Here is a 24,873-nt window from a genome sequence, read left to right on the forward strand (position 1 = left end):
TTCAGAATTTGCATTTAAATTAATTAATAAAATGTTTTCATTTAATAAATAATTTATAACAGAGTAAATATATATTAAAACCCAAGGACTAACTGATAATGTAGTTTCTTTTATTTGCGATTGCATTTTTCTTGCTCGTCTACATTATGTTGAACCTTTATATTGGTCTTTTGCAGGCCCAGCCATCTCAATACCCAGGGCATCCTCACCCCTCACCACCTCACCCCTGAGCACCATCCCCACCCCCACCACCAGCATTCAAGCCCCTCCCACTGGAGATGATAACGAGCCCGTCAGCGTCACAATCACAGTCAAAACTACAGGATCCTAAAATAAAAAATAAACTATCAGCTGTAGTTTAAGAAGCACATCAGATTCTCATGAAACATAAAGTAACATTAAGAGGCTCTTGTACAAAAACACCTGCACAGCAGATGTTTGTCATCCAGACTCTGCAATCATGAGCTAGACAGTTAAATCAATATGTATAATATGTACATGTCAAGTGTTTTTAAATTAACTTTTCGCCTTCGCAGGCCTCCACCTTCATTTCACTTTTACCTTTAAATTCTGTTATATATGCATGGAGAATCGTAATACTATCTGTTTGTGTCTCTGTCAATTAGGTTTTTCTTATAGGATTTTCTAATTATTACAGAACATGGCAAACAAGATGGTTTTATTAATTTATTCAGCTTTGAACTTTAACATATCAAACATTATCAGAACTCAACAAACAGCAGCTTGTTGAAAATCATGAGGAAATCTCTGGAACTGACATGTAACTACACAGAAGATGTGACCTGCTTTGAAGGCTCTTTCAAATCTAGATGTATTATTAAAAAAAAACAAATGTTAACAACACCAACATGTAAATATATACAGTTTGTCTCTCCACAGTTCAGGACAGTGTGTATTTTTCTCTGTTGAGCTTTATTAACTGATGGGGAGTAAAATCTTCTGGCTGCTGACCACATCACCGAGCTTCTGCTTTATCTTCACAAAGAGACGCTTGAACTCCAATCCGTCACCCTGAAAAGGCAGAGAAACTTCAGCATTTCTGAGAAACTTATTTCTAAATATTTGTGATGTTTTCTCTTAAGAGATTAAGCGTTTCTGTTGCCTTTCTATTTTTCCAGAACAGTTAACCCACACTTTTTACATAAGAACCATCAGTAAACAGTAAAGCCTACTTTTCTTTGCAGAAGCAGCTGAAACTTAGACAACTTGAATGGAGAACACCTGTAAAGAATTTCCAAGTCTTGCCACAGAATTAGATTTAGGTCTGAACTTTAACTGGGCCGTTATAGCTTGTGAATTTGCATTGATCTCTACGTTTAGGGTTGCTTTCCTGCTGGAAGGTGAACCCCGGCCCTGGTCTCAACTCCTTTGCAACTGTCTTCTTCTAAGATTGAGCTGTATTTAGATTTAGCCATCTTCCTGTCAACTCTGGCTAAATGCCCTCTCCCACCTGAAAAAAATCCCCACAGCATGATCCTACCACTACCATGTTTCACTTTGGAGATGATGTGTTCAGGATGATATGCAGTGTTTAAAATGTGGCTACACTGGTTTCATTTAGAGGAATGAGAGTAATGGGGGCTGAGTTCACATGTAAACATTTCCTTTTAGATTTTCTTTCATTAAATCTAAAAACCATGAATCCTTTTTCTTGCACTTTATGTGTGTTGATCTATCACATAAAATCCCAATAAAACAGATTCAAGTTTGTGGTTCTAATGTGGAAAGAACCTGATCACTTTTATAAAAGGTACTTTAAATGTGTACTTGCAATACAAAATAATAAGGAAGACAGTTTCCTAATTTCCTGTTGCTGCGTCTGCACTTTCTTTGTATTTTTTGTTTTGAGGTTTTCAAACCCATTTCACATTGCATGTTGAAGGTTTTAGAGGAATTCAACCTGAATGCTCTTTCACATGGTAAACCACATTCAGGGACCAATATGAAGTGCAACAACTGACCTTAGACAGTCTGAAATCCAGCAACACTCGCTGATTCATCTCCAGCAGAAAGACTTTGAAGATTAGCTTGTTGTTACGTTTGTCCAGAGTGGCCACAGTAACCTGAGGAGAATAGAGAACGTCATTAAGAGAAAAACCCAACATGTTTCAGCTCCAGATACAGGAGGCCAAGATGAATGCAGTTCCTGTTCGCCATTACACTGAAACATTTGGGGTTCAGTAGATTTACCTGTTGGGCACAGGTGAGTTTGAAGGCGAGCGCCATCCCGTCACAGACGTCTTTCAGGGCAGACAAGGAGGCGTCGGCGTTCACATTGGTAAAGAAGCGAGTCATTCTCCGGACTAATCTTTGCCACAGCGACTATATACAGAGAGGAACACAAAAGTTAGAACATTTAAAATCAGACGAGAAACAGATGTGTGAATATTCTTCCTGCTCAGCTGTGGATGCCCACCCACCCACTCAGCCAACCATGTGAATAAATCCACGCAGTAGAGAGTTTGTGAATTACCTGACTGGCGCCCGGCGTGGCCAGCAGCTGACTACCCAGTAACATGTGCTCAGGTTTAGTCGGCTGGGAGAAGCTGACTTGTCCTTCATTTGGGCCGATTAACAACATGGCTTCCCATCCGCCTGGAGCAAAATCAGGCTGTGAGCTGGAGAACTGCATCCTGTCATCACTGCGGATGGAGAAAGATCACTTATAAACAATAATTCAGCAAAAACTGTATGAAAACCTATTTTTGAGCCAGAATACTTTTGACCTGTTTGTCCTTGATTTAAGCTCCAAATCCGTTCGAACAAGTTTGTTTGATCCTGATCTCTGACACCCTACAGAGACCAACAGACAGAAATCAGCCATGTGAATATTAACCTATTAAAATGTATGATTGATTAAAAAAAAAACAAATAACATCTGAAAACATGAAAGGTGTTGGAAAAACTAAAACCATTTATTTCTCCAAAGAGAGTAAAAACATCAAATAAAACCAAACAAAGAAATCAAAACTGGGTTTAATTTAGTCATTTACTGGGTTTGCCCTTATGTCTAGTAACATAAAGCATAATTTTCTTTTTGAAACAATGCTAAACTAATGCTACATGAAGACTGAAAGCTAAAAGCAAGCATGCATCAGGCTTGCCTTGAGTAAACCAGCGGTCCTTCTGAATGTCTGCGACAGTGATTCTTGTATCAGGACAGGGCAGCAGTAATTTGGACAGCAAACCTAAGAAAATTAAAGAAAAAAAATAAAGAGTTTTATTTGTCCATAAATCAAAATTCCATACAGAAAGTGCATCCCTACAGTCCCTCAACTGTCACTAAAGACCCAAAAAAACAATCAGATTCCTGCAAACATCTGCAAGGAAAACTACTTTTGTTACAAGCAAACAAAAGCAATGGATTCCATGTCTTGATTTTAAACACTAGTCTAAAAGTATAAAGAAAATGTTGCTCATCAAGTACACCGTTATCACCAATTAGAAAGCTTGATCACTGAATCCAAACTCCTCCTAAATGAAGAACGATTTGTATGTTCTGTTGAAGCACGGAGGTAGAAATGCGGTACTTAGATACGCTTTACTTCAAAATCTATAAAAGGTTATACTTAACACATCTGGAATTGATTATTGCTCTCTAAATAAATAATCTTTAATTTTTAAAGCAGTTTATGTTGTGGCATGACTTTATTTTGTTTTTAAGAATTCAAACAAAAATAAAAAATTGGAGTGTTGATGCACAGCACACCGCACACGGATAGATTTCACTCACATTCTCGTAAACCCTCTCGAGGTCATACGTAAGTTCAGAGTAATTCCTCTCTGCGTTTCCTTCACCTCGCTTTCTCATTGGCTATAGGTCACATTCAACAAGCTGTGTGCTCGTCTGTCCTCGGGGAACACCCCAAAAGGCAGGATATCGGGCCAAGACGTCCTACATGTGGTTTATCCTAGATTTGAGGTCGGAGCGGTCCCGACGTCCTTCCGAGCAGACTGGATCAATCTTTAGGAGTCTGATCATAGCATGTCAGAAGGGAAAGAAACGCATAAACAAATCCTGCAATTTGAACCAGACATAACAGGTTTTCTTCCAGGATTGTCCCATATTTAGCTCCATTCATGTTCCCTTCAACCCTGACCAGCTTTTCTGTCACTGGTGACGAAACCCATCCCCACAGCATGATGCTGCCATCGCCACAGTTTACCAAGGCAATGATGTGTTGAAGATGACGTGCGGTGTTCGTTTTCCACACCATATAGCGTTTTGGGTCGCCTGGCCTGTCAGGTTACGTGGACAGATGGGTTTTAGTAAGACAAACATTTACTGATGGGGTGAACTCTGAAGGCAGGGAGTTGCCTTCAGAGGTTTTAATAAAATGCACTCAGCTGATGATTGTGATGTTGCAAATGGTAAAAAGGTGAAGTTGTATGAACAGTGTTGATGCCTTTTAGCACCTGAAAACCAGACCCTGATATAGAAGGGTCTAGAGGCCAAAACAGCTGTAAAACAGACGTTTTTTTATGTTTTAGTGATTGTAAATGTATCTACAGTTTCTGTCAGAAATCAAGTCGATTTATGAGTGGGACGAAAACTCAAGTTGTGATGGGGCAAATCAAAAAAAGGTATGAAAATTAGTTAAACATGTTAAACATACTATATATGTCAGAATTTTGAAATTTTAATATTTTAGAAAAATATTTATAGGGAATAAAGTTTTTTTTGATACTTAACAAGATCTGAAATTGAATGTCAATCTTTTGAAGCTAGAGCAGAAACACATTCTGTCATCACTAAAAAATGTGGTTGTAACTAGAGTCTAAAATAAGAACATAGCTCTAGGCATCTGTAGTCTGACTTACTAAGAGGCAGCGGCTGTATTTTATTCCAGGGAGGTAAGTATGTCTTCTTCTGGAGCCAGTCTGCGTACTCCTCACAGCTCTCGGTGGGCTGGTCCCAGGGCAACTCTGATAAAAAGCAAACACAAACATAGTTTCCTCAACTGGACAACATGTTGAGGGGAAACCCCGCTGATCATTTTTGACACAGATGCTCTGCAGGAAAAATAAAACTAAAACTTTTCCAGATTGTTTCATTTCCTTCACATGAAACTGAGACGGCTCTGACAAAAGACAGAAAACAGTAAATAGGTGGAAACGTAGTTTTATAATGAAAAGCAGAAACTCTGTTATCACCACTAGCTGAGATTAAACATAAAGCTTCCTGTCCATTGTAGATTTTACGCAGCTGCAAAATCCATCACTTTAGTTTCACATAAATAAGGTAACAAATATAGATTTAATAAAGTTAAGAACTTTATCGCAAACACAAAATTTTGACTACTTTGAAGGGTTAAATGTGACTGGGCCTTGTGGGTAAAATGCAAGACATGAGGAATTAATTATCTTCTGTACAATGGAAGTTCTGGAAAGTCCAAATAAAACCATTTGAATCTCACCTCCTGCCAGCATCGCAGTCAGAACTATCCCACAGGCCCAGATATCTGCAGGCTGAGCTCTGTATTCCTGTTGACTGAGAAGCTCCGGAGCAACGTAGGGGAGAGTCCCACAGAGTCGATTCAGAAGGCGCTCCCGTCCTTTGAAACGAAACATGGTGGCCAGGCCGAAATCTGTCAGCTTGAGGTTGTCTAAGAGGAAAAAAAACATCACATGATATATGAATACTTTAAAAACAAAGTGCAATTTTAACACATTTTATACCCTTACCTTTGTCATCCAGCAAAATGTTCTCTGGCTTTATGTCTCTATGGGTGATGCCAAGGTTGTGAAGGTAGTCCTGTGCAGGCAGAAGCAAGAAGGGGAAAAATAAACAAAAAAACAAACAACATTAAAACAAGTGTGGGTTTTAAAATTTTACAGTCAGCATTAACTCACCACAGCGGCTATTAGCTGCTGGAAAACCTTATGAGCATCCTTCTCTGGCATCCCCACATCAGGCTCTAAAACAACAGAAAAAAACCCAGATGACAAAAAAAAAACATTAAAACAAAGTGTATAAAAATGATATACAAGATGATGCAAGTGTAACGACACAGAAGAGTAAATTTACAGTGTGTTGAAAAAGTATTCATACTCCATTGCGCTTTGTTATATTTTGCCATGTCACATTCACAAACTCATATTGTATTTTATCGGAATTTCATGTTTCAGAAGAACACAACAAAGAGTATTATTTAAAGAAGTATAAAGTTCAAGTAGATATGGTTTTCATTTTTAAAAATGAAAATCTGAACTTTGTCGTGCGTTTGTAGTAACCTCAAGATGTAGGAAGCTGGTGGAGACATACCCCAAAAGGTTTGTAGCTGTAACGACGCAACCGGTGGGGGCTAAATAAAATACACGCCACAAATGTTGAAAGCCAGAGGGTCAAGTGTCATTATCCTTTTTTCTTCACAATTACGTACTACTTTGTGTTTGCCTATTTCATAAAATCCAAAGGTAATACATTAAAGGTTGAAGATGAAATGTGACAAAATGTGAAAAGGGATATAAGTATTTTTTCAAGACAACGTGAATGCTGAATTTCTACTGAGAACAAATGGCAATAGAAAAAACATGGCACGAAAAACACTCCGTAACACCCTGAGGAGAAAATGCATGTGGTAAATTACCGATACGGTCGAACAGCTCTCCTCCAGTGCAGTACTCCAGAAAAAGATAAACAGTTGGTCCTTCTCTCCGATGACCAAAGAACTTCACGATATTGGGGTGGGTGAGCATCTAACAGAGAACAAGTGTTAAAATGTGTAGATTGTGAGGCTCAAAATGCAAAATACCCTTCCTACCTTATGAATGCAGATCTCCTTTTTGACATTGTCTGCACACTCTTTAGCCTGAGAGGCATCAATCACCTTCACTGCCACCGCCTCCTCGGTCTGTCTGTTGACCAACAACCTCACTCTGACACAATCAGAACAAAAACAAATCCCTGGTTAAATTAGTGAAGATGTAATGCCTTGTCGTTTACAGCTACAGTGTAAAAACTAAACTGTGTGTGTTGCACCGTTTTCACTGATAAGCACAAAATAGCGATGAAGGAGAGAAGGCAAACTGTTTAAAGCGTCTTTATTTCGTCAGGTTTTAAAGGGTACAAACGGAACGCATGATTAGCACGCAAGGACCTAAACATGATCCTTTGTCTGACGGCTATGGAAAAGTTAAAAATATATATTTAATGTATTCTGGATAAGCACTAATTCTTACTCTCCGTAGGCTCCTTCCCCTAGAGTCTGAACGACGTCCCAATCCTGCACAAAAGGCACCGCCATGCTGCAATAAAGACAGAAACACAATCTGAATCAGGCTGCAACACGTTTTTATGACGTATATCCGACACGGACTGTGTGTGTATCTCATAAACCATCAACGACTATTTAGAATCTGCCATTTTTAGAGTCCAGACGTGCTGGGAAGGATGCTGGACTGTTAAATGTCACAGCTCATTTAAGGAAACACACTAAGAGCCTTATTTCACCGAGTAATATCTGTTCATCGCATCGTACCTGCACAGCTTTGCTCTACAGCTGCGGTTTCCGCATGAGGTGATTCGCAAAAGACTAAAATTACTCTGTCATGTGTCTGAGCTTGAAGATTCTGGCGTAAATTTGGCGCCTTGTTGTTTTACTGGAGACAACTTCCGCTAAGCTTCGTCATTTCCGCCAGACCAGCACCGGCCGGTGTGCTGTTTAATGTCTCCCTCTGTTGCAATAAAATAAAAATACATTTTATTCAGAGCACAACATGTTGACTAAAGAATCAAAACAAAGTAAATAGAAACAAAATAAACAGCAATTTAAACGTTTACATTTTTAAAAGGTGTTCAAAAAATCCTTGGGGAAAAAGTAATCGCCACTCCTGGGGAGAGAGCGTTATATGAATAAATTAATGATAATATTGTAATGAAAGGAACTTTTTCCAGATTAAAAAAAAAAAGAAATAATTTGATTTTAATGTAAATGTCACACTGCGATTTTAGGGATAGGCCTATTCAAGAAAGTTTTATGTCAAATGAATCTGTTTTTGATTATATGGAGCTGAAATTAATTAAGCTTTCATTACATAGTGCCAAATCATAAATAATATAGATTTTAAACCCAGTTTTATAGATAGACAGATTTTTTTTTTTTTTTTTTTTAATCAAGCAAGACACGATAATAATGAGAATGGATGAATTTATCATTTTTGGCAAATTGACAAAACAAGTTCAACGTGATAAGACATAGGAACTAATGGAACTAAAAGCTTAGAACAGATTCTGAGGGTATACTGCAATTCATACCTGGGGTAAATCCACAACCTAATCAACTAACATCACTCAAATGTCCTTTAGCTTTTGGGAAATGATGAGGCAAATGTTTGTACTTTATCTCTGTTTCACAATGACTTTGTTTTTTTATCCAACATGTGACCCTGTGTGTACACATGCTGGCATAACCAGGATTTAAAAAACAGTTATGGCCTTACTTTAGAGTGGTTTAGAGACCATTAACAAGGAAATCCACAGGAAACCCTAAATATTTCCAATTAACCAAAACATCTTGTTTAAGGGTTTTTCTTTGGTCCGTCTTTGTGTTCTTTGGACAAACACTTTAAACAAAGTACTCCTGATTGAAACGTTTTTTGGGGAACACATATTGATTGCCTTTCACTGGTCAAACAGTTAATGAATAACAGGCTGGTCTTTTGTCTGGTCCTCCACTCTGAACCTTATGATCTCCTCTGAAATAAATTAAATGCCCCTGCTGTTTTCATCACATTCCAGTCCGTTCTCTTAGGCTGAAACATGGGGACATCTGGAAGCTGGTTTGCTGCACTCTTGTGTTTCCTCAGTTTGGGTAAAACACTTTTTATTAACATATAATACCTACATTTTATTTATAATTTCCAATTTTCATATGTACAAAATGTCCAGGTGTCTGACAATTAGTTAGTGGTTCTTAATAAATATATATGAATGTATCAACTTTAAACTCTTGTTTTTGCCAATGCAGTGCAAAATTAAAGAAAGAAAGAAAGAAAGAAAAATAATCACATAGACAAGTTAAAATTTGAAGGATTTAAAATGTTTAAATGTTTAATACATAATCTATAGATCTTTCAGGTTTTTTAGCAAAGGCTGTGGAACATGTTCCACATCAGTTGTAGGCAAAGTTTAACCATATAGCACCTTTCATAGATATAAATAATATTCTGCCAGTGAAATAATATGAAAAAATACACAATTGACCAAAAGATAACATAAATTATAGGAATTATGTAACTGCACTTGACTATTGTCCTCATTATAAGAACTTTTATTTTATAGATGTATTATTATAGATGTATTATTTATAGATATATTATATTATATTATATTATATTATATTATATTATATTATATTATATTATATTATATTATATTATATTATATTATATTATATTATATGATGGTTAATCTTCTGTTACTGTTTTGTGGGGGTAAAAGGTCCAATAAGGATACTGTCGTGGTTTGGGGTTGTATGGGACCAAAACACAGACAAACACTGGGCAGCAGCATGATGAGAAAAGGTTCTTCTTTTAATGAAAAAAGAATTCCAAAAACTTACACGAGTTGACAACAAGGAAATGCAGAGAATCAGCAGTGAAACAGCAGGGTAGTTCACGGGAGAAATCAGCAAATGACAATGAGAATCCGTGAGCTTTTAAACAGAGGGTAGTGCTATGTGGAACCAATGGGAAAGGGAGGCAAGTAAACAGATGAATGCTGAACACATGTGAGGACAAGCTGCAGGGAACTGAGGGGGAATCAGAATCAAAATCAGAAAAGCTTTATTGCCAAGTACGTTTTTGGTCATAAAAGGAATTTGTTTTGGCGTAGTCGGTGCAATACAATACAAATTAAACAGTATATACATATCTACAATTTAATATAAATATATGTGCACAGTTTTAAGTGAGTGAGAGTAAATGTAGAGCAATATATGATGTGAGAGTCTGTGAAGACTAAAGTAAGAACTAACTAAAGTAAGCTGAGGACATGAAGGAAACCCTAACTGAAAAGATAAAACTAACACCAGCACTAAGAGAGACTGCAACGGGTAACCTGTAAGAAAGGAGATAAACATGAGAGACTAAAACTAACAAAAATCCCAAAATGGAAGATCATGACACATACCTAGATATTCATCAGCTCATTCTGGGGATCCCAAGCTGTTCTCAGGTCAGAAGGGATTTTATACTGTACCCCCCCTCACTAAGTTCTGAATATGCCTCAGGTTCTCCTCCCAGTGTGAGGAGTGGGATGTGCCTTGTGAAATGCCAAAGGGAGGCATCTCGGAGGAACCCTGATTAGATGCCTAAACAACCTCAACTGTATCCTTTTGACATAAAGAAGCAGCAACTGTACTTCAAGCTCTCGTTAGATGAAGGAGAAGCTCACCTTATCTCTGAGGCTGAGCCTGCCCACCTTAAGGGGAAATTTATTAGTACCCGCTCGTACTGTACCAGCTATCCTGGTCATGATCCATTGCTCATGACAAAGTCAGAATATAGACATCCTTTGTTCCATCATTTAGAAACAACAAGATACATAAACTCTCCTCTGTTTGACGTGACAGAACCACATCATCTGCAAAAAGCAAAGATGAGGCCCTGAACTTCCCAAACCACCCACCCCTTTCAACACCAACACTTTGAGATCCTTTCCATTCAAGACAGGATCAGGGACAAGGGGAGGCCCTGACTGACACCAACCTGCGACTCCAACCTGAGACCTAGTTCTCAATTAATTTAATTACCTTAAATTATAGTAAAAGGTGTTAAATGTAATATTCTAAGAACTTGGAGAGATTTCCAGCTATACAACAGAATCAAAATTCAAATACTGAGCATGTTACACTTTTCTATATTTGATTAGTCACTTTCAATTGGTACATTAATCAAAAGTAACAAGATTTAATTAAAAAATGTGTACATAGCCACTATAAATACAACACTTCAGTAGATACATGAACAAAGTCAGTTCATTGGGCCCGATCTAATATGCTTAACACTTCTGGAGAAAACCTCAATTGTCTGGATGCGAATTATATTCAATCCATGAAAAACACTGGAAGATGTAGCAGAGATATATTTGAATCAAGAAGAATTTAGCCGTACTAGCCATTGAAATACACCATATGTAGTTCTGTGGCTTTTAAAACACAAATACATAACCTCTGTACCAGAAAACTAAGCAAACATAAATGTCTGTGCCTTTTTTTTTAGGTGTTGAGGTTCTGTGTGTTTGCACCGAGAATGGTTTGCAAATACAGGGTGGTAATTATACACTGTCCAGAGAGCTGGGTAATTACAGCTTACTGATCTACCATTGTCATGAAGAAGGATACTACCCATACCCTGTTTTGACCCGCATCTGCCAGCCTAACGGCTCCTGGAGACCTGCACCCAAAAGGTTTTCACCACAGAGATGCAGACGTGAGCACCACAGCTTTCAATGGTTCACAATTTATTTCAATTGACCCCCTCGTCAACAAAACAACTCTGACTCATTTTGCTTTCTTTCCTGAAGGTGTTGAATGCCCTGACCCGAACGTACTGGAGAATGGAAACGTCTACCCTCCTCAGGACAGGTACTTTGTGGACAACGAGACCTCTTATGAGTGTTACTCTGGATACACCATGAGAGGCTCATCCAAACGCATTTGCTTAAACAATGGAAAGTGGAGCGGCTCGACTCCAATCTGTAGCCGTGACAGTGAGTCCTGAGCAACATTTCTTTTTTTTCTTTTTACTGTCATTTAAGGTGCATAGACATTTTGTATATGGGACAAACACATGATTAGGAGTGTATTAAGTTAGGTAAAATCAATTATTGAGACAGGGTTAGACCTGATGATGTAATAAATGTTTAGAGTCTGAAGGCAAAGAAACAATCACTATGCTTATTAATGCAGCTGTTATACACTGGTCCCAGCCAACATTAGATGATTCAGGCCAAAAACATGCAGATAGATGTATTACTGAGTACACTACACCCTTAGATTATATGATATAGTAGTCATGTCATCAGATCTTTTTTATAATGATATTCAATATGTAGCTTCCAAGTTTTTTGTTGTATTCTCATCAGGAATGGTCATGTTTAATTGAGGCCTTTATCTCACCATTGCTTATTTTAAGTAAAACTTCCACAAGAACAGAGGACATTTGTGTCTTATCTTCTGTATTTTTGTACAGCCGGAGATGTCTGTGCTGATCCTGGAATCCCACCCGGAGCATCAAGAGGGGGACATATGTTTGGGATAGATGACAAAGTGAGCTACACCTGCAATAGTGGACTTTTTTTGGTGGGTTCTAGAGAAAGAGTGTGTCTGGAGAACGGCCATTGGACAGGAACAGAGCCAGCATGCTACTGTAAGATTTGTTGATTTCATTTTGATATTTCATAAAAGACATGATATGTTAATTAGATACCAAACTACTTTAAAATTCAGTTATCTAAATGTTTAAATTGGGGATCATGAATATATACAAAAATTAAACAATGAATAGATGAAAACTCTTGTATATAGATTCTTGAACTTTTGCTAATTTTGTCATGTGATAATCAGAAACTTTGAGAAATTTTATTCAGACATTATTTGATGAACCATCAACTAAGTAATGTGTTAAGTGTAAGGAAAACAATTAATGGTGTTCAAAGATTAAAAAAAATCTAACTTTAAAAGTGTATTCATTTGTATATAGTCCCCTTGAGTTAATACTTTTAGGCTCTCCTTTATGGAGGTTTTTCACATCTAGAGTTTTTGCCCATTATTCCTTACAAAATGGCTTAAGTTCAGTCATATTCGACAAAGAGTGTCTTTGAATAGGAATTTCCCAATTGAATTTAGGTATGGACCTTGACTGGGCCATTCTAACAGAAAAACATGCTTTGATCTTAAACTGATTGAAATGTTTAAAGTTGTGGTCTTATTAAAAAGGTGAACCACTACCCCAGTCTCAAGTCTATTGCAGCGTCTAACAGATCTCCTTCAAGCATTGCCTTTAATTTAGCTCCATGCTTTTTTCCATCTATATTGTCCCTGCTAAAGAAAAGTATCTACACAGCATGCTGTTGCTATTATGGTCTGTTTAGGGTGATGTGCAGTGTTAGTTGCACCTGACACAGCATTTTGCATGTAGGCCCAAAAGATCAATTGACTAGGCTCATTCTTCCACCTGTTTGATTGATGTGTGCCCTACGTGGGTTATGGCGAACTACAAGCAAAACGTTTTATTCTTCTTGCTAATTTTCTACAAAGATGAGATTCATAGAGCCCACAGTTAATAGTTGTCCTATCATCATCCTTCAACCGGAGCCGTGGTTTTCTGCTGCTCCTCCAGAGCCAGAGTTTCTGTGGTCCTCTCAGCTGCTTCTCTGATTAGTGATTAATTAACTTTTTAATGCACCTGTTCTGAAAAGACCAGCCAAACATTTTATTTTGTATCTGTACTTCTTTTGTTTTGGTACCAAGCAATAAAACTCTGATGATCAGAGGCGTCTCATGAACTGTCTATGCTAATGGAATCTCCTGTAAGGAGTTTTGTCTTTTTTGATGCCAATCTTTGTTTTTTAACTCTTTAAATTTTAATCAGTAAATTAAATCTCACTTTGTTTTGCTTCTTTTCTTGCAGATAAGCACACATATGATACCCCACGTGAGGTTTCGGAAGCCTTTGGAAGCGCGATTAAAGGCACTCTCACCACTACACAGTCTCTTAGTAAGTTCCTGGACTCAATCTTATTACTACTATTCCTGTTAAATGATATCCGTTGCTATAACATGTTTTGTAGACAAATATAGCAGTGAGTTAGTTTTTGTTTAACATAACCAAACTGACACTACATATAAAATAATAAATTTTTGATAATATTGCATGACAACACAAGAAACAGTCATTTCTAGTTACACCTGGTTACACATGTGAAACAACTGTATAAATGTGGAACATATTTCTCATATAACTTCTTATTACACAGATGATACCCAAGAAGGGAGATCAATCAGGATTTCAAAAAATGGGACTCTCAACATCTATATTGCTGTGGACATTTCTGAGAGCATTAATAAAACTGAAATTGATGAAGCAAGAAAAGCTGTGATAACTCTGATTAAAAAGGTAAGACACAAAAAACAGTGGTGGGGAATCCTTTCAAGGTCTTTAAATCATATTTTCTTACTGATATCAGCTGGCTGTCACTTTACATTAGTGAGTGATTGTCTGTATTCAGTTAAATGGACATCTACAGGGTAGGGTACGAGCAAAACACCTAATTAAAAGCAATAGCGAATCTTTAAGCAGACCTCAACCAAAGCTCTATAGATGTACATGCTATCCTGTTGAAAGGTTCAGTGGCGACCCATTTTCAGCTTAATGGTAGAGTTCAGTAGATTCTTGTTTAAAATATTTTATTTCAGAGTTTATGATACCATGCCCTCTAACAGGGCAGAGTTAAAAGCAAATGCTTCAGTTATATTTCTTTTAAATGGATTGTTGGGAGAGCAAAGAAGCCTAGCAGGAGTGTTTTTGTTAAAAATAATAAAAACAAAAACAATCACAGAGCAAGCAAAATGGTCATCAGTGATAAACTCAACAAAAAGACCATAGGTAATTTTGCAAGATCCTTTAAAGAGAATTAAAAGATAATATTGTACATACAGTAAACTTTTACCAGACAATATGATCAGTTGTTCATAGAAATAATACTGGTGTGGAGTTTCACGGTCTGAAATAAAAACAATCCTGAGCAGGCTGCTACACTCAGTGAAAGGCCATGCCTGAATCTGGCAGTAAAATGGGTATGACTTTAAAACATTTCTTCAGTAGCAGAATAATCTCAAAAGGTGTTCTTTTGCCTTGAACAACAAACAAAACTCCCAATAGCTAAAAGTCTACAGAGGTTCAGAGGTTTGGAGTTGTAACTACAAAAAAGAAGGATGCAGGCCTTCTAAAATGCACAAAATATTTGCTTACCTGCAACAACTCTCCCTCTCTTAATGTTGCAATGCAAAAACTCTAGACAAATCTAGACTGTAAGTCGCAAAAAACATGAACATCCCAAACTTTACTATTCATTAAAAAAATTTGCAAAACAGAGAGACATTTAAGTGTGATCAACCGCTCATATTAAACATTTTTATATTATTTTCTAATGGAACGGTCAAGTACTGTAGAGCTCCCTCTGCTTTACGATACGCTGAGTATGCAGAGACTCAGCAACATAGTGATTGGACTGCAGTTATGTTATGATGGCTCTGCTGATTGTGGGAAGAGTTTAGGGGTCTGAGGATGCACACGGGGTGAGACCACAGACTACTGTTGATGGGTGCTGGAAACACAGTTGCTGATTTCTTAACGCAGGTTCAAAACGTAGCAGTTAGTGCTGCTAGGACCGGACATTTAATCAATCCATGAGAGGAATAAAAAGACATGTTAGAGCACAAAGGAGGCCATTTTTACATATATATAAGAATCATTTTCTCTAAAGGCATGCTGTGTGTGGACTAACTGGTTGGCCAGTTGGGTCTGATTATGCATGAAGCTTTTATTCAGTGTCTGCCACACACTTACAGGCTCATTTGACATACTGTCCCCAGTCCAATTTGGCTGCCAGAACAGCAGCCCATTAGAGGTAAATTTAATTATGAATTACAAATCATAATCTTGACTGATGTCTCTTGGCACGAGGCCCTTGGCCCATTGTCAAAGCACACTTCGGAAAACGCAACCTGCTGATAAATGGATCACTTTCTCTACACAAAAATAACCATAAGCAATTTTAAACATCAGAAGCGTAGGATTAACAAAGCATTTCACAGCAATCATTCAAGTTAACCTGTGCTCGTAAAGATGTCAAAAGTTTACAGAGGATACCCCACCTCAGCTGAGTTGTTGTTTTCCACAGATTGCCTCATTCAGTGTGTCACCAAACTACGAAATCCTCTTCTTCTCATCTGAAATATACGAAGTGGTCAACATTCTCGATTTTTTCAATGCCAAATTACAACTTAATTCAATCATAGAAAACCTGGAAACGTTCAAAATAGAAAGTGAGTCTAACTCAACTAGAAAATGTGACTGTTTTAAATACGTACCTGGACTCTGGTGTCTGGTTTAACATCTGTGTTTGTGCATGGTTTGGTTTAAAGACAGAAACACTGGAACAGATCTGAACCTGGTCTTCAAAACCTTTGATGAGCGAATGAGTTTTATAGAGAAACAAGCTGGAGCGGGATTTAAAGATCATCGGCATGTCCTGATCCTTTTCACAGATGGTAACAAGAACATATCTTATGTTTTGCTTCATTACACAACACCTTCCATTAATTTATTGACAACCCAGGTAACAAGTCTAAAAAACCTCGTTTTCTTAATGATTTTTTTAGAACTTTTATCTTTAATGCAAATGGGATTAAACTTGACTATGTTATGCATTTTGGAATCAGTTTAAGTATTTCGGGATTTCTCTATGTGCCATTTATGCCAAAAAAATAACAATCTGTTTCTGCTTTGCATTTTTGTGCCATTGACCTCCATTGAAAATACATCAATTGAAAACTTTACCAATGAAAATTGAGTTCTACGGTTTTTTTGTTTCCTGGTGTTGAAATACTTTCAACATTTCAAAATTTACCATTAGACCATTTTACCATTTTCAGAGGGTGGTAAAGATCATGTACAATAAATTGAAGAATTTGCATACATATGATGAAGAAGAAAAACCTTTTTAATGACTTTCTGGCACTACCAGAATTGGAACTCCATTTGATTGGGATCAGTGTTGTTGCAAGTTTTTGAGACTTTCAGGCACAGATATTATTTTCTTGTAGCTTTCTGGCTTATGATGATTAGCACACATCTGCCATACTTGTAGGTTAGGCTCTCACCCTTTAACCTGTTAAGCCCTAAGGGGTTTTAGAGCAATTTCTGCCTGAAATTACATACCTTAAATAAATCAAGTATAGCTTCACAGTTATGAGGCCTGCATGCAAACGTTTGGTACCTGTGTAAAGGTAAGACATAAAAGACTATTTTTCCAGTGGTACCACTATTGTAACTGTTACTATGTCTGATTTATTTGTAATTAAACAAAGAAAATATAAACATTTTTGAGCCTCACCAAAAGTTTTTTTCTATATAAACATTGCAAAACACTATGCAAAACTAAAAGGTATTTGTGCAAAACTCATTTGGGGAATTGTTTTGTGAAGATCAAAGCCTCCTCTTGCGATATATTTAAGAAAAAAAAATGTGTGGAGTTTTACCTAGTTTTTTAGACCGCCAAAAAGGGTCGTGGCCTAGCGGGCCCGCCAACGAGGGCTTCGGCCTTAAGAGTCTTAAGGGTCTTAATTGTTGCAGCAGTGATTCATAAAAAAAAACAAAAAAATAAAAAAATAGCCTCTGATTATGTTGTTGTTTTCTTGTTTGGTGGGGTGCGTGTGGGGGCTAAGGCTTTCCCTGTAAGAAACTGCTACAACATTAAAAGAATATATGTTAAGGTTTTAATACATATTTAGGGAGATCTATAAATGTAAATTTTTTTCTGCAGGTGCCTATAACATGGGTGGTTCTCCTTTACCTACTGTTTCGAGAATAAAAAACAGGGTCTATATGAATTCAACTGTGGACAAACAGGCCAGCTCAAGAGATGAATATCTCGGTAAGTTCAGTTTTCAGTATGTGCCATGTTACTGTTGCTCTATGAAGTTCCAGTGAGAAACTTTTATGTATAGGAAATCTATGTGATATATCAACAAAAAGTAGTGCTTAATGTGTGTGGAAGAAAAATAATATTCAAATCCTTTATAAATAAAAAACTGAAAACTGGGGCTTGCATTTGTATTCAATCCCTCTGAGACATTACTTTCTACAACCACTTTTTGCTGTAATTACAGATTATTTCACAACTGAACAAGCAGCATCATGAAAACCATAAGAACAAGCCAGACCAGACACCATTTCCAAGGTGAAACATGGTGGTGGCAGCATTATGGTGTGGGAAATAGTTGAAAACGGGTTTTTACAGACCGTTTCCATTGTGGCTAAGCATGAACTATTTTGCAAAGAAGGGCAGACATTTCTGTCATGTACAAGGCTTGTAGAGATTTATGCCAAATGACTTGGAGCTGTAACTGCAGCAAGGTCTAGTTGTACATATTATTGACCCAGGGAGGCTGAAGGCTGCAAGCCCAAGCTATATATTTATTTATAAAAAAAGGAGATTGAAAACGGTGCATCACTTTCTATCTTATAACATGCGCTATTTTGTGTTGATATATAAAACACCAATAACATATGTTGAAGTTTGTGGTTCTAATGTGATCAAATTTAAAAAAGGCTCAAGGGGTACAAAAACTTTGGCAAGGCACTGTACCTTTTGTAATTTTATTGAAATACTAACCTATCACCTACCACTTTACAGACATTTATGTCTTCGCCATTGGGGCAGACATCTTTGATGAGGACCTGCAGCCCCTCACCGCAGGAACTGGCAACCATTATTTCAGGATGTCAATAATTAAGGAATTACAAGAGACTTTTGATTCAATAATTGGTGAGACCTCTATGAAAAGGGAAAGCTGTAAAAATCCTGTGTTTGTTTGTTTGTTCAGCTGTGATGTATGTTCATCTCTGTTCTTGCATGTTAGTTCCCGTAATTCCTTATTCACCACAAATTTAGCTCAGGAAAAACAAGTGGTCATAAATGGGGGCCTGGATGGTTCTCTGGTTTCCCAAACTAGTCGAGAGGAAAGCTGTTTGCTGCTGATGTGGAGGGATGTGATGAAGCACCCTGGTGGTCTGGAGTAATTCAGTTTAATGCAATGAGCCCAATGTAATATTTGCACAATTCTAACTTGCCTTAAAAAATGGATGAATAAATTATTGGGCATACGTAAATATCTATGTACATATTGGTTATTGTTCTTTTTTAATTTCATCAACAGTTTATGCATTTATATTTAGTGACTGTGGGAAACCAGTCACATTCCTTGATTGTGCTCACAAACTTGGCAGTTTTCTGATTGTAAAGTTTAAATTCAGCAAAGTGAATCAACCACAAATATCTGCATCCAGCGTTATAGTACAATTAACCTAACCATCATGCATTTGCTTTTCTTGTTTGTTCTTTTTTAATGCAGACGAAAGCAAAGTTGTAGGTCTGTGTGGCCTGCACAAAGATTACGAAACCACGTTTGACAAAGTTAGCAGGAGGAGAAGATATCCATGGTTGGTGTTCATTATTAACAAGGTGAATAATGTAGAAATTTACTTAACTAATCATGAAGCGTATTTAACAGATCAAAATAGCATTAAATAGCCGTATATTATATTTTTTGCAAACCATTTGTATATGAATATGATAGCTTTGAAAATAACTTTTTCACCACTCTTTCTTATCTGTTAGAGTTACATCCTTAGTTTATTGTGAGATTTTTAACTGGACTAAATGAACGAATTCACCAAAAATATTATCATGATTTAACAGTTACTATACTACCTGTCCTGTATAACTTCAGGGAGTAAAAGCAAAAACTTGCATCGGCTCACTAGTGTCGCCGGACTTCGTCCTGACTGCTGCTCACTGCTTCACCTTCGGGGATGAGGCACAGAATATAGTGGTTGGAATTGATGATGGATCTGGTAGCATAGGTAATGATTTATGTTTACTGATGAATTTTCCATTGACTAAACAAAACAAACTTCAATTTTGTTGATGATTAATAAACAGCTACAGACTTATCCATTTATTACAGATTATTATTGGTTTTAACATAAAATGTAACTAAATTGCTTCTCTCCAACTATAGTAATCGATTTATATCATCAATTATAGCAGAAGCTGAATCTTTATTTATGCAGAGAAAAAAGTGAGAAGTTTCAAGCTACACCCAAAGTACAACCTCTTGGCCAAAGTGGCAGAAGGGGTGGCTGAGTTTTATGACTATGACGTGGCTCTTCTCCGCCTGGATGAACCAGTGGCGCTCTCTGATGTTGCAAGGTATTTATTGTTTTTGTTGTGAAATAATATGGTTCCACTTCTAATTATTTATTGACGTTATAGATAATTTTACATTTCTGTTTAAGTTTTTTCATTATTTTTTTTTCTTTTAGACCGATATGCATACCTTGCACCCAGGAGACCAGTGACGCTCTGAACCTGGTTGGCGAATCAACATGCAGGCAACAAGGTCTGATAGTTTTGCCTGTGTGCTCTACACTTGAAATGAAATATTTACATACACTGTAATATCGTATACTGATTATCAATATTTGAGCTAAATGGATGCATGCCTCCCCTCCTTGTACCGCAACCTTAACGTGGTGGAGGGGTTTGAGTGCTCAAATGATTCTAGAGGTTATGTTGTCTGGGGCCTAAATGCCCCTGGTAGGGTCTCCCATGGCAAACAGGCTCTAGGTGATGGGTCAGACAAAGAGCGGTTCAAGAATCCCTCATGAGGACGAAAATATCGAGGCACGTGACGTCGCCCGATACGGCGGAGCCGGGGTCCCAGCCTGGAGAACAGGCCTGGGGTCGGGACTCGCCGGAGAGCGCCTGGTGGCCGGGTTGCTCCTCGTGGGACCCGGCCGGCCCAAGCCCGAACGAGAGACGCGAGGCCATCCCCCAGTGGGCCCACCACCTGCAGGGGGAACAAAATGCAAAGAGGATTGGATGGCGGACGAAGGTGGAGACCTCAGCGGCCCGATCCCCGGATGCTTAGGCTGGCTCTAGGGACGTGGAATGTCACCTCACTGGGGGGGAAGGAGCCTGAGCTTGTGCGGGAGGTCGAGAGATATCGACTAGAAATAGTCGGGCTCGCCTTCACGCACAGCGTGGGATCTGGAACCCATCTCCTTGAGAGGGGTTGGACTCTCTTCTACTCTGGAGTGGCCCACGGGGAGAGGCGGCGGGCTGGTGTGGGTTTGCTTGTTGCCCCCAGCTCAGCCATCTCGTGTTGGGGTTTACCCCAGTGGATGAGAGGGTTGTATCCCTGCGCCTTAGGGTTGGGGATAGGTCCCTGACGGTCGTCTCGGCCTACGGGTCGAGCGGTAGTGCGGAGTACCCGGCCTTCTTGGCGTCCCTGTTGGGGGTGCTGGATAGTGCCCCTCCCGGGGACTCCATTATTCTGCTGGGGGACTTCAACGCCCACGTGGGAAACGACAGTGACACCTGGAGAGGCGTGATCAGGAGGAATGGCCTCCCCGATCTGTGTGTTTCACACACCCATGGTGTGCCATGGGAGACCCTACCAGGGGCATTTAGGCCCCTTGACAACATAGCCTCTAGGATCATTTGAACACTCAAACCCCTCCACCACATTAAGGTGGCAGTTCAAGGAGGGGTCAATTTTTACTTCTTCAGCAAAAAGTTGTGCTTGCTCAGCATCTCAGCTGCAGGTTTTTCCTTGGTTTTCGAGTGGTGTTTTGTTATTGGACTTCTGTGCTAGTCACAGATTGTCCATAATGAACACCATGTTCAAACATAAGGGTGTCCATTAGTGCACTTGGCACCAGGACACCCTAGGCAGGAGGTCGATGATCGACTTTGTTGTCGTATCATCAGACCTTCGGCCGCATGTTTTGGACACTCGGGTGAAGAGAGGGGCTGAGCTGTCCACTGATCACCACCTGGTGGTGAGTTGGATCCGCTGGAGGAGGAGAAAGCCGGACAGACTTGGCAGGCCCTAGCGCATAGTGAGGGTCTGCTGGGAACGCCTGGCGGAGCCCTCTGCCACCTCCGGGAGAGCTTTGACCAGATCCTGGGGGATGTTGGAGACATAGAGTCCGAGTGGACCATGTTCTCCGCATCTATTGTCGATGCTGCTGCCCGTAGATACGGCCGTAAGGTCTGCGGTGCCTGTTGCGGCGGCAATCCCAGAACCCGGTGGTGGACACCGGCAGTAAGGGATGCTGTCAAGCTGAAGAAGGAGTCCTATCGGCTGTGGTTGGCTTGTGGGACTCCTGAGGCGGCTGACGGGTACCGTGAGGGGACCAGTGGATTTCGTCTTTTCTTTTTGCAGATGACGTGGTCCTGCTGGCCCCTTCTAGCCAAGACCTACAACATGCGCTGTGGTGGTTCGCAGCCGAGTGTGAAGCGGCTGGGATGAAGATCAGCTCCTCCAAGTCCGAGGTCATTGAACTCGACCGGAAAAGGGTGGCTTGCCCTCTTCAGGTTGGAGGGGAGTTCCTTCCTCATGTGGAGGAGTTTAAGTATCTCGGGGTCTTGTTCACGAGTGGGGAAAAAATGGAGCGGGAGATTGACAGACGGTTTGGTGCGGCTGCCGCAGTAATGGGGGCACTGTGCCGGTCCGTTGTGGTGAAGAGAGAGCTGAGCCGAAAAGCAAAGCTCTCAATTTACCGGTTGGTCTACGTTCCTACCCTCACCTATGGCCATAAACTTTGGGTCACGACCGAAAGAACGAGATCCTGGATAGAAGAGGCTGAAATGAGTTTCCTCCGTAGGGTGTCTGGGCACTCCCTTAGAGATAGGGTAAGAAGCTCATCCGGGAGGGAAGCCGCTGCTTCTCCACGTCGAGAGGAGCCAGTTGAGGTAGCTCGGGCATCTGGTTAGGATGCCTCCTGGACGCCTCCCTGGTGAGGTGTTCTGGGCATGTCCCACCGGGAGTAGGCCCAGAGGATGACCCAGGACACGCTGGAGGGACTATGTTTCTCGGCTGGCCTGGGATTTCCCTGGACGAGCTGGCCCAAGTGGCTGGGGAGAGGGAAGTCTGTGTCTCTCTGCTTAAGCTGTTGCCCCGTGACCTGACCTTGGATAAGCGGAAGACGATGGATGGATGAATGGATGGATTGTAAGGTGTAAAAGAATAATATCATAAAAATAAAAGTGACAAATTCAACAACTAATTTTAATCCTGGTTAGGGTGTCAAGTCCCAAAGATTTAATTTACGATTAAGCTAAACAAAGTAAAACTAATGTGAGCATTTTCTCTCATTCCAAGGTCAGTATTCACACCTAATCTATAATTATTTATGTACAATAGCAGTGAATAATTTATTCAGTATGGGAGGAAGTCCTAGACAGTTATGTTAGAGAGTGATTGTAATTTGCGCAACCTGTTTGAGGGGCACACTATAATAAAATGACCACAACAGCTCACTAACGAAGCAACAGATATTTGTCACAAATGATTGCAATGAACTTTCTTCTTTAGGAGCGTAGTTTTCTTTTGAGTATCTCCATTAAGTCAGTAGAACTGTGAAATTTGTTGAGTTTCTTTGAACAAATTAACTTAATGGTTGTTTAAAAATATACTTTTTTTTTCTTAAAACATTTAGTCTGATAGAGCAAGATATTTTATAAGTAGCACTATATAAAAAGCCTTGTTGCACCAATGTAATTCACACAAATACAAAATAAAGAGGTGATTACTGTCAAGCACATATAAATAATAAAAAAAACAACTTGTAAAATTAAATATACATATACACTATTTTGAAGCTGTCTTGAATGTTTCATTATTTTTTTTAAAAACTAAAAGTGCAAAATGAAACAAAAATTACTTAATTTTTTACAAACATCAAAAAAGGGAGAAAATAATAAAATAAATATAAGATATTCAAAGGATATTGAATGGCTTTTGTGCCGTGGGGACAGGAAAATCGACCTCTAAAGGCGGGCTCTGCCTTAAATAGGTTTGTAGTTAAAATAGTGGCCAGGTACAACTTAAAGTGTTGTGAATTCTGACCTAACAGAACAGGTCCTGTTAAAGAGTCATCGTGAGCGACTCAGTTTCCTAACAAGGAAGGCACCGCTGGTAGAAGAAAAGGACGTCTACGCCAAGCTTGGAGAAAACGTGAGTTTTTCAGTCATTTGGGCTGTTTTATTTCCCAACTTAATGTCTTGTTGATGCCATCTTGAATTACTCATTGCAGAGAAATGTATGCATCAAAAAAGCACTGCTGGCACCGGGCATCACCACAAAAGACGAAAGGGTTGCTGTGACCGATAACTTCTTGTGCACTGGTGGTCGAGTTGAGCACAGAGATCATATAGCATGCACAGGTATGTATGTTCTTGTCACCTTTGATCATAAATAACTTTGGTGGTACAGTTTGGTAACTCTGTCTGTGTGAAATATTCGGGACAGGTGATTCTGGCGGTGCTGTGTTCAAGAACTACGAGCTGCGGACCATCCAGGTAAACAGCTGTATGCAGCAAATGTGTCAGATATTGGTTGTATGATTAGAAATATGATCATAAAAGAACAGGTCAACAAAAGTAACAACTGAGATGACTGATTTTTCTTTTTCACAGATCGGAGTGGTCAGCTGGGGAACCCATCAGCTGTGTGGCTCCACGGATGGTCTGATTGAGTCTAATGATGATTCCAGAGATTTTCATATCAATCTTTTTAGAGTGGTCCCTTTCCTTGTTGAAAACCTTGGAGATGATACTCAAGACTACACAGCACTGACGTTTCTGAAAAGCTAAACCAACCTGCATGCTTTAATCCGCTGCATCTGTGCTCTTAAAGCATTTTATCAAAAATGTGCCATCTTTTTAGACTGTGACCTTTTAATAGTACCCCACACTACAGACATTCAGTGTCTATTTGGTGTGTTTATATCATGTTTGAAAATATGTATTTGTCAAAATTTCCCCTCTGTTAACCATGGAAGATGATGCATGTATTAAATCAGACCCTAACTCTTATTCTGCTGTTTTAAACCTTCTGATAATCTGGAAGATAACCATATCTTGGATTAAAGTTATACATATTATGGAATTGTTCCTGTTGTCAGTTTCTTTATTGAAAGTTGGACCATCCATGCAGCCATCGTCTACACCCCCTTGCAGGGTCGTTGGGGGTTTTGGAGGGTGTTGGTGCC

At 39.1% G+C, this 24,873-nt stretch overlaps 3 protein-coding genes across 3 annotated transcripts in view; 2 read left to right on the plus strand and 1 right to left on the minus strand.

Moving 5' to 3' along the window:
• LOC124876836 (V-set and immunoglobulin domain-containing protein 10-like 2) overlaps nt 1-766 on the plus strand; it is a 28,133-nt gene extending 27,367 nt beyond the window's left edge. Inside the window, exon 13 of the mRNA XM_047379851.1 lies at nt 177-766. Coding sequence (XP_047235807.1) covers nt 177-331 — 155 coding nt within the window. The 3' untranslated portion in view covers nt 332-766. The remainder of the gene's footprint in view (nt 1-176) is intronic.
• A 148-nt stretch (nt 767-914) lies between these two features.
• chek1 (checkpoint kinase 1) lies at nt 915-7,663 on the minus strand. The gene is made up of 14 exons (XM_047378427.1): nt 7,503-7,663; nt 7,204-7,269; nt 6,786-6,900; nt 6,612-6,720; nt 5,875-5,939; nt 5,707-5,776; nt 5,439-5,627; nt 4,843-4,947; nt 3,126-3,209; nt 2,748-2,814; nt 2,495-2,663; nt 2,212-2,343; nt 1,983-2,084; nt 915-1,032 (listed from the first exon to the last, which is right to left on the minus strand). Exons 2-14 carry the CDS (start codon nt 7,266-7,268, stop codon nt 937-939), a joined length of 1,368 nt encoding a protein of 455 aa, XP_047234383.1. The 5' UTR covers nt 7,269; nt 7,503-7,663; the 3' UTR covers nt 915-936.
• Nucleotides 7,664-8,679: 1,016 nt separating this feature from the next.
• Nucleotides 8,680-24,770, plus strand: LOC124876048 (complement factor B-like). The gene is made up of 18 exons (XM_047378529.1): nt 8,680-8,834; nt 11,245-11,454; nt 11,549-11,734; nt 12,217-12,393; nt 13,657-13,743; nt 14,003-14,142; nt 15,929-16,073; nt 16,173-16,298; nt 17,573-17,683; nt 18,446-18,577; nt 19,164-19,273; nt 19,542-19,674; nt 19,885-20,023; nt 20,137-20,213; nt 23,737-23,837; nt 23,917-24,046; nt 24,132-24,181; nt 24,299-24,770. Exons 1-18 carry the CDS (start codon nt 8,783-8,785, stop codon nt 24,473-24,475), a joined length of 2,283 nt encoding a protein of 760 aa, XP_047234485.1. The 5' UTR covers nt 8,680-8,782; the 3' UTR covers nt 24,476-24,770.
• The last annotated feature ends 103 nt before the right edge of the window (nt 24,771-24,873 follow it).

This window comes from Girardinichthys multiradiatus, chromosome 11 (genome assembly GCF_021462225.1).
Source record: "Girardinichthys multiradiatus isolate DD_20200921_A chromosome 11, DD_fGirMul_XY1, whole genome shotgun sequence".
Classification (NCBI taxonomy): Eukaryota; Metazoa; Chordata; class Actinopteri; order Cyprinodontiformes; family Goodeidae; genus Girardinichthys; species Girardinichthys multiradiatus.

Excerpts from the sequence above, each read along its gene's own strand:
- chek1 (XM_047378427.1), bottom strand. The coding sequence starts at position 7,268 with ATGGCGGTGCCTTTTGTGCAGGATTGGGACGTCGTTCAGACTCTAGGG. Across the intron at positions 6,721-6,785 it reads AGGAGATCTGCATTCATAAG|ATGCTCACCCACCCCAATAT; the intron begins GTAGGAAGGGTA and ends GTTCTCTGTTAG. Across the intron at positions 1,033-1,982 it reads TGGATTTCAGACTGTCTAAG|GGTGACGGATTGGAGTTCAA; the intron begins GTCAGTTGTTGC and ends CTGCCTTTTCAG.
- LOC124876048 (XM_047378529.1), top strand. The coding sequence starts at position 8,783 with ATGGGGACATCTGGAAGCTGGTTTGCTGCACTCTTGTGTTTCCTCAGT. Across the intron at positions 12,394-13,656 it reads AACAGAGCCAGCATGCTACT|ATAAGCACACATATGATACC; the intron begins GTAAGATTTGTT and ends CTTTTCTTGCAG. Across the intron at positions 17,684-18,445 it reads CTCAAGAGATGAATATCTCG|ACATTTATGTCTTCGCCATT; the intron begins GTAAGTTCAGTT and ends ACCACTTTACAG.